The sequence below is a fragment of the Agelaius tricolor genome, unplaced genomic scaffold (genome assembly GCF_023055355.1).
Source record: "Agelaius tricolor isolate 1412-34295 unplaced genomic scaffold, bAgeTri1.0.p SCAF_35, whole genome shotgun sequence".
NCBI lineage: Eukaryota > Metazoa > Chordata > Aves > Passeriformes > Icteridae > Agelaius > Agelaius tricolor.
In genome coordinates, this window is record NW_027269295.1 from 750,316 (window position 1) to 763,051 (window position 12,736).

The 12,736-nt window shown below is 56.0% G+C and overlaps 1 protein-coding gene across 1 annotated transcript in view; it reads left to right on the forward strand.

Annotated features, from left to right (window-relative positions):
- The window catches only part of NTN1 (netrin 1), an 84,275-nt gene that overhangs the window by 55,307 nt on the left and 16,232 nt on the right, over positions 1-12,736 (forward strand). Inside the window, exons 3-4 of the mRNA XM_071452904.1 lie at positions 10,437-10,586; positions 12,643-12,696. Coding sequence (XP_071309005.1) covers positions 10,437-10,586; positions 12,643-12,696 — 204 coding nt within the window. The remainder of the gene's footprint in view (positions 1-10,436; positions 10,587-12,642; positions 12,697-12,736) is intronic.

Sequence of the window (12,736 nt, forward strand, 5' to 3'; positions counted from 1 at the left end):
TCGTCCACCCCGCTCTGTCATGGGCCGCTGTAAATCAGGGCCCTGCTGTTGGTTCTTTTGATTAAACTCCCTCCTGATATTTGCCAGATTATTGGCACTAATGTAATTCCATTGGAGTGGAGAGTCTGCAGGGTTTTATAGCCTGGCTGTAAAGCAGCTCTGCACTTTGGGGAGAGGCTTTGCACACTTTTTGATGAAAAGATGACAAACGAGACGTGCTCTGAATGCACTTGTGCTGAGGCTGCCAGCACAAACCCCTCGTGCAGGGGCAGGATTTGGCACCTGGAGAGGTCACATCCATCAGGGCTCAGTCTTTTGGGAGGAAATGGGATTGTCTGTGTGCCTGGTGCTGCTGCAGCCTGGGGAGATTTCCAGCTGTGCTGCAGGATTTCAGGCCTTGTGCAAACCCCAAAAAGCACTCCCGGCCTCCCTGCCTGTCCTGGCCTGCACCCACCAAGGGTCGAGAGTTGACATTTGCATTTTGGAGGCACTTTGGGCTGGAGCAGAGGGAGGTGAGGGCTGTCCCCATGGGCTCAGCCTCCCGTCCTTGATGTCATGGGTGCACATAAAGGGGTTTTCCCCACTCAGTCTCAGACATTGAGTGAGGCAGAACCCGAACCCCTTTGGCTCTGGGAGAGCCGAGCAGAGCCCCGGTGACAGGGACAGTGGCACCAGTCCCCGTGTCTCTCCAGTGACTATAGAGGGAGCTGCGTGACCAGCTTAGAGCTCAGAGCTCATTCCCTGGAGGCTGGGCCAGGGGAGATGGAACCTCTCTGCTCCTGCTGCTGGGTCCCACTGGGAGGCTGGAGCACAGGAGGTGCCAGGGGGAGCACCCACGGCAGACAGCAGAGCCTGAGGATGGTGGCACTGCCACCAGAGCAGAGCCTGAGGATGGTGGCACTGCCACCAGAGCAGAGCCTGAGGATGGTGACACTGCCCCCAGAGTAGGGTCTGAGGATGGTGGCACTGCCACCAGAGTAGGGTCTGAGGATGGTGGCACTGCCCCCAGAACAGAGCCTGAGGATGGTGGCACTGCCACCAGAGTAGGGTCTGAGAATGGTGGCACTGCCCCCAGAACAGAGCCTGAGGATGGTGGCACTGCCACCAGAGCAGAGCCTGAGGATGGTGGCACTGCCACCAGAGTAGGGTCTGAGGATGGTGGCACTGCCACCAGAGTAGGGTCTGAGGATGGTGGCACTGCCAGCAGAGGTGTCCCAGTGCTGTGTCCTGGTGTAGCACAGGGACACCAGTCTGTCCATGGTTCCACTCGTGGTCAGCATCCCTCCAGCCCTGGAGATGTCCCCTGCCACCACGGTCCCCAGTCCACACCTGGGGGCAGACAAGCTCACAGCTGAGGTGTGCCAGGGACATTGGGATGGCCTGGCTGGATCCCTGCTCCAGGGCCAGCAGTGGTGGCTCCTGCAGGGCTCTGTCCCCAGCCTGAGGGAGATGCTCCCCTCTCCAGGGCTGCCTCATTTTGTTGCCCATGTCTCGTCCAGCTCAGTTGTGGTTTTAAGGCAAATTCCAAGGCAATACTTTCCAGGAATTCACCCCAGGGAGTTGTCCTTAACGATCAAACCTGCCTCCCTTCCTTTCCTCCCTTTGCTCCTCCAGGATTGCAGCTGGAGCTGCTGCTGAGGAGAGAGGAGCCAGCCCGTGGTGCTGGCAGGGCTTGGGTTGGGCTCTTGTGTCAGGGCTTGGTCACCTCTGAGGAATCACATTCCTGGAGAAATCCCAAACTTTCCAGGCATTGATCTGCCAAGCACAGACTTCAATTTCTCCCCAGGACTGTGGAGATTCTCTTCCACTGCCACAAGAACGATTTTCTAGCTCCATTTCCATCCTGCATTTGTCAGTGGCTGTGCCTGAGTCACCCTTCCCCACAGCCCCATAATTCCTAATATTGATATTATTGCAAGCCCTGAGAGCTGATTTATGGCTTCTGCATGTACAGCTTGTCATGACAGTCCCAGACACACACAGACCATCAGAGAAGGTTCTGGAAATGCAGCTTTGAGCTGTCCGTGCTCACAGGTCGCTGTGGGAATGTCCTGGGGCAGCACGGGAGGCTCGAGTGCCACCAATGTCACCTCCTCCATGGCACCACCATGAGCCAGGGCAGAGCTGCCCTGTTTACCCAGCTGGGCTGGAGGGATCCCAGAGAAAAGAAGGGACAGCAGCATTACTGAAACCCTTACACTGTTCTGAGTTTGCAGAACGAAACCATGGAAAAACAGGGATTTTTTTGTTCAAGTTGGACTCAAGGTCAACACAAAGCATCTCCCAGCCCATGCCAGCTTTTAAAGAATCCATTAAAATCCACATTTTAACGATGGATAAGCAGGCACATCAGTTTAGGCAGCCGCCTCTGTGTGAGGCAGAGTGGGCAGAGTTTGCTGAGCTGTGGAATTCAGGGCAGGATGCTGCTGGATCCCTGAGGGGACGGAGGAGGCTGCTCAGAAGGAGCTGGAATCTCCATTCCCACCTGGAAACCACCTCAGCACCCTCAGAGGAGAGACACAGCTCACAGCTGAGTCCCGAATGCATGGCAGATTGTGGATGGCCCAGCTCAATGGGAAAATGTAGACGGCATGATTTCCCAGACCAGAGCCGGCCCTGCATTCCTGAAAAATCACATCCTGGCAATGCTGGTGCCCAGCAGGGGTTTACTGGATGAACTGGGGACCGGCCACCTTCCAAACTGGGGCTTGGATTTGGCTTTCCAGCAGGGAAACATCCAGGAGCAATCCTGGAGGGCAGGTTGGGATGTGGTTTGTCAGAAGTGGTGACACAATAGAGGGGAATTTGCACCCTATTAAGAAAATAAAACCAGACTAAACCCCAGCTCTCCATTGCTGCTCTCAGACTAAGGACAAAAGTTGCTAAATTCACTTGCAAAGCCAGACCTTTGCATATCCACGAGACAGAGGAAAGAAAAGAAATAATTTGCCTTCCCCATGAATGTTTTCCAATAATGGAGATAATTTCCTGCTTCAGAGCAGTTCTCAGGAGTGGAAAGTGCTTCAGGCTCTCAGATCCTGAGAATTAAACCCAAGCTCAGCCCTGCTCATCCCCACACTCTGGTTTTCAGTGTACTAAAGCGAAAAGGGTTTTTGGTTTTGTTTTTTTTTTTTTTTTCTGGTAGGAAAGGATTTCTTTTCCACTTAAACAGATGCTTCTCCAAGCATCACAAACGAGGGGCTGGGATTTGTGCCCCGGGAGCTCTCACTGGGATTTCTCCCTGCTCTTGGGGTGCTGGGGACTCGCCCCACTGTGGATGCTTTGGGGTCCCATGGGGGCTGTGCACACCAACAGGATCCATTTCTGCAGAGCCTCTTCCTCACCTTCCCCACTGACTCCTTTCCTGAGGCGTGTGGCAACCTCATTATCTCCGAGACTTCTGCTCTGCTGCCAGATTTGATTTTTATTATTAGAAGGAGAATGCACTTGTAGGAACCTCGTTTCCTCCAGAGCCAGGCTAAAAACACATCAGGAAGAGAAAAACTTTGTCTCTCTTTTTTTCCCTTCAATAACAGCATTCCCAACCCACTCCTCCTCGTGCAACATCTCCCAGGAGGGCAGGGGGAGCTGGGCTTGGCTTTAGGTCCATGAGGCCACCATGCCCCACTGAGCTGCTGCTCTTGGCCTGGCCAGAGCTGCCCTGCAGCTGAATTTTGATGGAAAAATCAAAGGGATCACATCCTCCACAACAGAACCCAAATCTTGCCAGCAAAGTGGGGTGAAGGAAACCCCAGTGCTTCATCTCAGCATCCCTGGCAGCTTCCCCAGCCACGCTGGAAGCGCGTGGGAAGGGGAGCTCTCAGCGGACAGGGGAAGTTTTAACAGGTTTGGAACAAGGGAATTTTCCAGCATTTGGGGGAGTGCTGCCATAATTGTCCCATTGTGTGTGTCACTAATGCCTGCCCGCAGTGCCCCTGCCCAAAAAGTGGATTTACAGCCGGGGTTCCAAGGCCCCTCCGGATTAGCGGCGACTCCGGCTCAGTGGAGGCTTTGTGGCCCCGTCTGTTCCTTGTTATGGAGAAGACAAAGCCAAGGTCTGATCTGTGAAATTTGGCCCAAACTGCAGGGCACCAAAGCCCTTGGCTCCCCCGAGTGCCAGCCCAGGAGGGGAAATGGGAGAGCCCTGAGAAGTGGTGTGGGAGGAGGGACAGCGGGAGACACCCAGAGATTGTTTGGCTCTGCCCAATAAAAGGAAGAATTCATGTTCTGCTGGCAAGAAACCTTTAAATCTCCAGGAGAATGTGCTGAGGGACACTGAGCACGAACATGATTCTCTGGAGGGCTAAATGCAGCTCCCAGTGCGCAGACAGGCTGAGCAGCTCACGGCAGAGCAGCTCGTGGTTAATATTTAAAGTCATTATTGGTATTCAGAGTCAGCACAGAGACATTTCCACCCCTGCTTGTGCTCTGCAAACCAGCTGGGGCCGGACTGGGTGGGTGCACACCCAACTCCAGCTTCTTTTCCCCATCAATCCGGGGGATTTGCAGGACGTGCTGCCCGTGCTGGAGATGCTCTGGCAGCGCCAGGGCTCTCCCAGCCCCACGGATGGAGGTTTGTCCCGGAGCCAGCACAAACCCCTCCCCAGCGCTCAGGTGCACAGGCTCTGCTCAGGCTTCCCTCATCCACCCACAAATGACCGGGACAGGCACCCAGAGCAAGGAGCTCTGCTTGTTTTGAATTGATTTCCCAAAGACAGGAGGCAAAGCAAAGCTGGGAAAACATCCTGTCCTCTTTGGGACCACCTCAGGGTCACCTCTGGGATGGACTCCAGCTACAGGGGACACTCCAGGAATTCTCACACCTTGAGTTCCCTGGGAAGATGTGTTCAGAGGGAGCAGGATTTAAAGTACCTGAGCCCCTAAAGACAGCGGAGCAGGAAAAAAACAACTCTACAACAAAAAACCTCACTTAAGCAATAATGCCAGAACCACCCCTCTAAATGCTAAACCACAAGGTTAAGTGAGACAAGTTTGCTGCATCAGGATGCGTTGTTGAGGCAACAGGAGAATTTAAATTGAATTTGTTTTGACATTTTGACAACAAACCTGGGTTTGTTGCGATTTTTTCCAGCAGAAGTTTTCTGCAGCCACTTTTTTTTTTTCTCTCCCGTTGAAGTCTTTGGAGGAAGAAAGGGAAACAACCAAAGGGAGGCAATTCTTGGCCATGATTCTGGAAAAGCATTTTAAAGCCTGGTTAAATATAAATGTGCACCTAAGGCACATTGGCTACCTGGGATTGAATTTGTACTTCAGCCTGAGTGTGATTTCTGCATGCGGGAGCCTTCATCCCTGATTATTGCAGATTAAGGGGTTTTTCCCAGTTTAATGCATTGTTGGGTTCCTGCTCAGTCCAGAGGCTGGATCTGGAGCCCTGTGGGGTTTGGGATCCTGGCACATCCAGGGTGACAAGAGGAAATCTGGACACCCTGGCAAATCCAGCCTTTTTTCCTTGTCCTGGCAAAAGGATTTTTCATCACTCTGAAAACTCCCAAGGAAGCAGCTTCCCTGGAAACAGGAAGATGCTAATTCTCCAAAAATGCAGATCTTTTCAGGCACCTTCTCCATAAAGGTCACACTTGAGGGGAGCTGAGCCTGGGGATTTATCCCTGTGTTTACCTTTCCCCACACGTGTGCGGGGCAGGATTAGCGGCTGGGAATGCCTCCTCCCCCGAGCACCGGGGATGCGAAAATATTTGCATTTTTGTCGTGCTATTTGTCAACCTTCAGCGGGGCAGAACCACCTCAGCAAGTTCAACCACCTGAACTGAAAAACCGCGGGGTTGTTTTTTATCCCAAGCACAGCCCCAGGATCCTTCCAGGTGTTTTTTAGCCCCAAACCTGAGCTGAAGCACAGAAAGGCGCCGCTGGCTGGGCTGGGGCGGGCGATGCTCTGCCTCAGCAGGTTTGTACAGAAAATCGGGGCTGGTTCGGAAGCTCCAGACAGAGCCATAAAAGCCCACGGCAGCCGGTTGGGCAGAGCCTGGCCCCGGGGGAAATCTCCTGGCTGCAGGCGGTGAGGAGCTGCCTGGCAGCGCTTATATCCGTATATATATTAATCCCAGCTAATGTAACTACAGATGTTCTCATTCAGAGCCCTATCTAATCCTGTTGGGCCCTTGCCATGGTGTCTCGTAGCAGGAGTTCTACGAGTTAATTACGTGCGGTGCAAAGCAGCGTTTCCTTTTATCGCTGAGAAGGTTGCCTTTTCAAGGCCCTCAATGTCCCTTTGTTGCTGGCTTTGAGGAGCAGTGAAGAGGAGCACCTGTCTGACCTTCCCGGCGCTGTGCATTGCTTGGCAGCCCTCCACCGTCTCTTGGCAAGGCGTTCCCAATCTTTTCCGTGGGTGCTCTCCGTGCCTTTCACTGCGGCTCCCAGCTGAGGACGTGCTATTGATTTCTATAGTGCCCTGATATGAATTCAGAGTTTCTCTCTCCCCCTTTCACAGCACAGCCTCCCATCTTGTGGCTCTTCTGAGCTCCGCTGCAATCAGCCAGATGTTTCATTGAGTCCCACATCTTTTCCTGGAGTGGATGCAGTTAATTGGGACCCTTCAGCGTGGATGAGCCATCCTGTTCCCTCCTTCCACTTATGCCTCCTTCTGCGCTCCGGATTTTGGCTGCTGTCCCCCATCCACTCGGCCGCTGTCTCGCACAGAGCGCCGTGGTCTCCTCACATCTGGAGCAGCCAAGCTCAAGGTGCTCACCTGGGAGTGCTCTCGGCTTCCTGCTTTCCTGCTGGTTATTTTAGAGGGGATTCAGCTTCTGGGAGCAGAGGCAGCCCCACTGCTGCCCCCATTGCCCGTTAAAGCCTCCCCATAGATTCCTGCTCCTTGTTTTCTCCTCCACAGCCATGTTTTCAACCAAAAATAATTTCTTTTTCAGTAGGAATTCCTGGTCATCTCTGCCACACACACTCAGCATAAATTTTTCTTAAAGGTTTTTGGAAAAAAACAAAATCCTGAGAGTTATTTCCCTTCCCCCGATGTTCTGTGGGCATTTTTCTTGCTCCAGCATCATCCCCGTTTGCTTCTCGCCCATCTCACCGCACCCTCTGTGGGGCGATCCTTTCAAGCAAGGCATGAGGAAAACCCCTCGTTTTCCTCCTTATCATCTCCGGGATGAGGTCCCGGACACTTTCCTGTCCTGCTCACGGAGCTGCCCTCAGCTCCGGTGCCCCGAGGGCTCTGCTGAATTTCTGCACCTCGGTGCGGGATGAACAAATGCACAAATCCCTGCGCCCAGGGAAGGGCAGGGATGAGAGCCAGGCAAGTTCAGGAATGCGAACGTGTTCTGTGAGTGCCAGGGTGCCCATCGGAGATGCCAAAGGGGCGTTTGCAGCTATCACCCCCCCGCTGGCATCCTGGTGCGCACTTCCCTCAGTTTGGGGCTACAGCCCAAAGGAATTTGAACCGGATTGGGAAAATCAGCGTCAAGCACCAGCAGCCCGGCCCTCCGGGGCTGGGGAAGGAGAAGAGCCTGTAATTGCTGGCTGCAAGTGTTTGCACTGGCCGGGGAACGGTAAATTACCTTTAATTGCTCCTAATTGCTGGCGCTGGTTCAGTTTCTCGAGGACAGGGACGGCAAATCCCCATCTGCAGGCACGGGGAGAGCCCCGCCTGCCTCCCCCGGCGGCAGCGCTGAGCGCCCTGGCTCCCGGAGCTTGGGAACCACGGGCTGGGCCCAGGGGACGCTGGGGACAGGTGACACGGGGGGCACAGGTGACACAGAGCCCGTCCCGTCACCCAGAGCCGAGGATTTCACCCTCGGCGGGGCAGAGATGGCCGGGATCTCATCCCGGTGAAATCCGCGTCCCCGACCGTCTGCCACTCGTGCCCCCTGCAGCCCAGGGCACATCACATCACACACGGGGCCACCAGAGACCTCACAGAGCCCGGCCTGGGGGAACCGGAGACAACCTCAGAGAGATTCGGCTCTGAAAATAACCCGGCAGCTCTGGGTGAGCTGCCCGAGCCACTGCCTCAGGAGGGGAGGAAGCAGCAGCATTTCATTGATTGATTGATTGATTGATTGATTTCTGTGCTGTCCAGAGAGCGCTCGGTGCTCTCACTGTGGCCTCAAGAGCCTGGGGATCTTACTCATCACCAGGGCTTTTCCCCCTCTTTTCCCTCTTTTCCCTCTTTTCCCTCTTTTCCCTCTTTTCCCTCCTTCCCCTCTTTCCCCTCTTTCCCCTCTTTCCCCTCTTTTCCCTCTTTTCCCTCTTTCCCCTCTTTTCCCTCCTTTCCATCTTTCCCCTCTTTTCCCTCTTTTCCCGAGCGCTCCCACTGTAATGAGGGCGATCCCCTCACCCGGGGGCTCCTCACAGGATGGGCTCTGCCTGGAGCAGCCCCGAGGGCACGCCTGAAACACGAGGCTCTTCTCCCCATCCTCCTGCCCTTTGCCTCTCCTTGGGTAACCCTTCCCTGATTTGCTTATTTTTGTGTTAACTCCTGACTCTCTGCTCTTCTTTGACGCTTTTCTCTCCCGTTCCTCCTTCAGGCCTTCTCTTAACGTGTTTGGATTTCCTCTCTCCCAGCATTACCTGAGCCATTGGGGCTGCAGCGGGAAGGTTTTCCCACCTAAGCATCCCTCTGCTCATCACCAGCCACGCTGATTTCCCGTTAAAACGTTTCCAATCTAAATTAGCTTTAGAAAAGGAGATTTCTGCAGTGGGTAGGTTTGCAAGCAGCCGTTTCCCAGTGGCAGCTCGGGGCAGGAGGGAGAGAGGTACTTTTAATCAAAAACGCCAAATCAGAAGTGTTAGGAAAAGAGGAGGAAAGGAGCAAAGGCTTTGTCGGTCTCTTGAGGGGTTTCTTTCCCTCTCATGTGAAAAATGATTGGGTTTTGGCAAGGCCCTGTCTCTTCCCACCCAGCCCCTCTGGGGCCAGGGCTGGTGGCAGTCTGGAGCTCTGGGATGTCCCCAGGGAGAAGTTGGACATCCCAGAGCAGGGGTGCTCCAGGCACCACCCCAGCCCTGCTGGGCACGGACCAGCCAGGAGCTGCTGCCCAGGGAGGTCACACTGGGCTGGCTTGGACGGAGCCTCCAGCCAAGCACCAGCGCTTGGGAACCCAAACCCAGCGTGGGATGTGCTCTGCTGTCCCCAAATGAGGCACATCTGGGGTGTTTGAGAGCCAGGGATGTGCACAACAAACCGAGCAGGACTGCAGGGTCCAGGGAAAGCCCTCTTGGGAGTGGTGTGCCCAGTCTGGGGGCCTTGGGGGGACTGAGCACTGGTGTCCTTGGGGACACTCGCCCTGCCCTGACCCCACTGCAGCCCCTCCAGGACCCAGGCAGTGGGACAGGCTTCCCCCAGCCCCTGTTCCTGGCAGGCAGCTCCCCTGAGGGGCAGGAGCAGAGCGGGATCAGCGCTCCCCAGGGAGGGATTTGGCTGCCTCCTTCCCGGGATGCTGCAGAAGAAAAGGAAAGTTTCCTGCCTGCCTGCCTGTCCCTGCCACGGCTCAGCAGGGGCAGCCCACAGTCTGGCACGGCGCTTGCAGCTCTTAGAAATCAGGGCTGTTAACAAATGTGCGAGGCCGTAATCCTTTTGGAGCACTGATGATAACAAGCCCTGATGCTTTTTGCTTTTTTTTTTTTTTTTTGGCTTTTCTTCTTTTTGCCTTTTTTAAATTTTTCCCCCCCGCCCCCCGCCAAACAGCTGTGCCGGTGAAGTCCCACTGCGGGAAATGAGATGGTGAATGTTTGAATGTTTGAATGTTTTCAAGTGCACTATTTACATCCCCTGCCAAACCCTTCACATCTGCCCGGCTCTGCCGTCAAGGCTGCATCCATCTGGCCGGGAACAGCAGGTCCTCAGCCCGCCTGCATCCATCCATCCATCCATCCCACAAGGGCATTTCCTTCCTGTGCCCGCAGTGCCAGCTGCCAGGGATGCTGCTCGGCGGGGAGGGCTCTGAAAGGACCGCTTTGATTTATCTTGGAGTGCACGTGGGATGAATTCCCGAGCGATTCGATTGCTTCCTGCCTGAGCTGAAGGGTGGCGGGACCCCGCTGCCTTTGTACCTCTGTGCCGGCCCTGCCACCGCCCCCGGGGCTTGGGGCTGCTGGCTGGGGGCAGCGGGTGACGCTCCCCTGCCTTTAAATCTTTAAATCCTGCAGACTCCTGACCCCAGCGCTGGTGGGGTGAGCAGCCGGGTCCGTGGGATGCACCCCCACGCTGCCTCCCAGGATTTGCCATCCTGGCCGCGCTTCTGTCCCCGCAGCGGGGCTGTGACAGGGCCACCCCCTCTCCAGCGCTGTCCCCAGCCCCTGTGCCCGACGCCGCGGCTGGTGCGGCTCGTTCCGGGGCTTTGCCGGAGCGCAGAGAGCACGGAGCGGTGCCGGGGCAGCTGCCCCGCTCCCCGCCGATGCCGCACCGCCCCCGTGCCCTGCCCTGACCCCGCTGCATGTGTGCCCCGCAGAGTGCGACTGTCACCCCGTGGGTGCGGCCGGCCAGACCTGCAACCAGACCACGGGCCAGTGTCCCTGCAAGGACGGCGTCACCGGCATCACCTGCAACCGCTGCGCCAAGGGCTACCAGCAGAGCCGCTCCCCCATCGCCCCCTGCATAAGTAGGTGGATCTTCCTTCTGTGGGGTAGGGATTTTAACCCTTAAAAACCTGCCGGAGCTGCTGCCCGGGCTGGGCGGTGCCGAAGCGCTCGGGGTGGGGGCTCCCTGGGGACCCCTCTGCTCTGCCCAAACGGGGTCCAAAACCCACAGCGGCTTCCAGCAGCTCTCCTGCCTCCTCGGGGGGGTTCTGTGAGTGCATCTACAGCCAGGTGTGCTGGGAATTCCATTTGGTTTCATGGAACAGAGGCTCTCCAAAAGCACATTTATTCAGGGGTGCCACATCAGGGCTGGATGCTAAAGCAGATCACTACAAACACGTTCTTTTCTCCAAAATCAGGCTGTGCTGCACTGGCACAGAGCTCAGACCAGAGAAGCTGCTCCTTTGATTGAGTTTCCATCACATCTGAGAGCCCCTGGGTTGCTGCAGGGGCTCTTGCACTCACACAGCCCTCCCATGGCTGGGTTTACCCTTAGCTTCCTTGGGTTTGCTTTTAATTTGCCTGCCCAAGGCAGGTACAGCTCCCAAAATGCCTCCACTGCAGCCTCTGCTCTGCAAACACCTGGATCCCCTCCCTCTCCCTGCCTGGGAAGGTGGGGCTCAGTCCTGTGCCCCTCTCTGCTGCCCATGGGTTTGCTGCTCTTGGACCTTCCAGTGGCTCATGCTCCTCGTGGGACATCCCCACCTGCCCTAACAAAACAGAGCATCAAAATCAGTGTGCCAGGGATGGGAAGGAGGAACTGCTCCCCTAAGGGGTGATTCCCTGATGCTAAAAGGAGAAAAAGGCCCAGCAAGAAAAGTGAAGGTTAAAAGACTCCAGCCTTTGTTGGGGACCCACAGCCTGTTCCCACACCATTGCCCCCCCAGCACAGCCATTGCCAAATTCTGGGGCAGAGACCCTTTCTCCACCTTCTCCTGCTGAAGAAAACAGACATTCCAGGGTGGTTTGGGACCACTTGAGATTCATTTTTCCCCATGTTGCAATGGGACAGCAAGAGCCCAAAGCAGAGGCTCGCTGTCCCCAGGACCTCCAGCCGTGGCTCCAGTCTGCTCTGCAGCAAGTGTGCACAAAGGTTTATCATGAATCATTCCCCAGGGCCAGGGGAAAGCAGAGAGCAAATTGTTCCTTGCATCAGCTCCCTCAGGATTCATGGCATTTATAAAGACAGGCCCAGGATTTCAACATGGCCCATCCAGGGTCTGGGGCTGGGCACAGCCACTCTCTCATTTACTGCTGCTGGTAATTCCCTGTTCCCAGGGACTTGTAACCATGAAAAGAGCACCTTGGGTCTGTGTCAGGCCTGGCTGAGCACCCCCAGCACCCCCAGCTGTGGGATGGTATGCTGGCTCCCAGTGCTGCCTTGTACTGTGTTCCATTGCATGAAGGTGAGCCACCCCAAAAATCACCTGATGCCCTATGAGCTGCTGCCACACCGCCAGCAAGCCCTGCCTTGGTGGGTGTTCCCCCCCAGGACTCCAGGAATGCAGGAAGGACATCCAAGGGGAGCATCCTGACAGCTGGGACCGTGCAGCTCCTTCCCTCCCTCCATCCACAGTCCACCCTCCCAGCAAACACAGCCTGGGAATGAGTCTCCAGAGCACGATGTGGTTCCAGCTCTGCAAAGCTGGCCCCAAATCAGAGCCAGGGAGCAGGGAATTGGCACCAGATGTGTTTGTGTTTCCTTTAAATGCGGGAGGCACCCCCTGCACCCCAGCAGAGCTGCAGTGCTGAACCTGCACCCTGCCTCTCACCACGGGAGTGCCAGCACTGCCTCCGAGCTGGTGGCAGCAGCTGCAGGGGACAGCCCAGGGACAGCAGTGACAGGGGCTGGGCACCGTGCAGCAGCACGCAGCCAAAAGCCAGAATGTTTTGTTCAAAGCCCCTTTGTGACAGCTTTGAGGGATGCCCGGTTCCCCAGTTCCCGCTGTACTGGTTTGGGGGCTCTCGCTGGGAGGGGCAGCTGCAGCGTGGGCAGGGAGCAGCTCTGGGGTTTGCAATAACTTCTCCTTCCTCCTCCTTTGTCTCCTGTGTGTCCCCTGTGCCCCGGCTGTCCCGCAGAGATCCCGGCTGCTCCGCCCACCACGGCCGCCAGCAGCGCCGAGGAGCCCGCAGGTACGTTCCGTTCTGTTCCGTTTGCTTCTTCGCAGGTCCG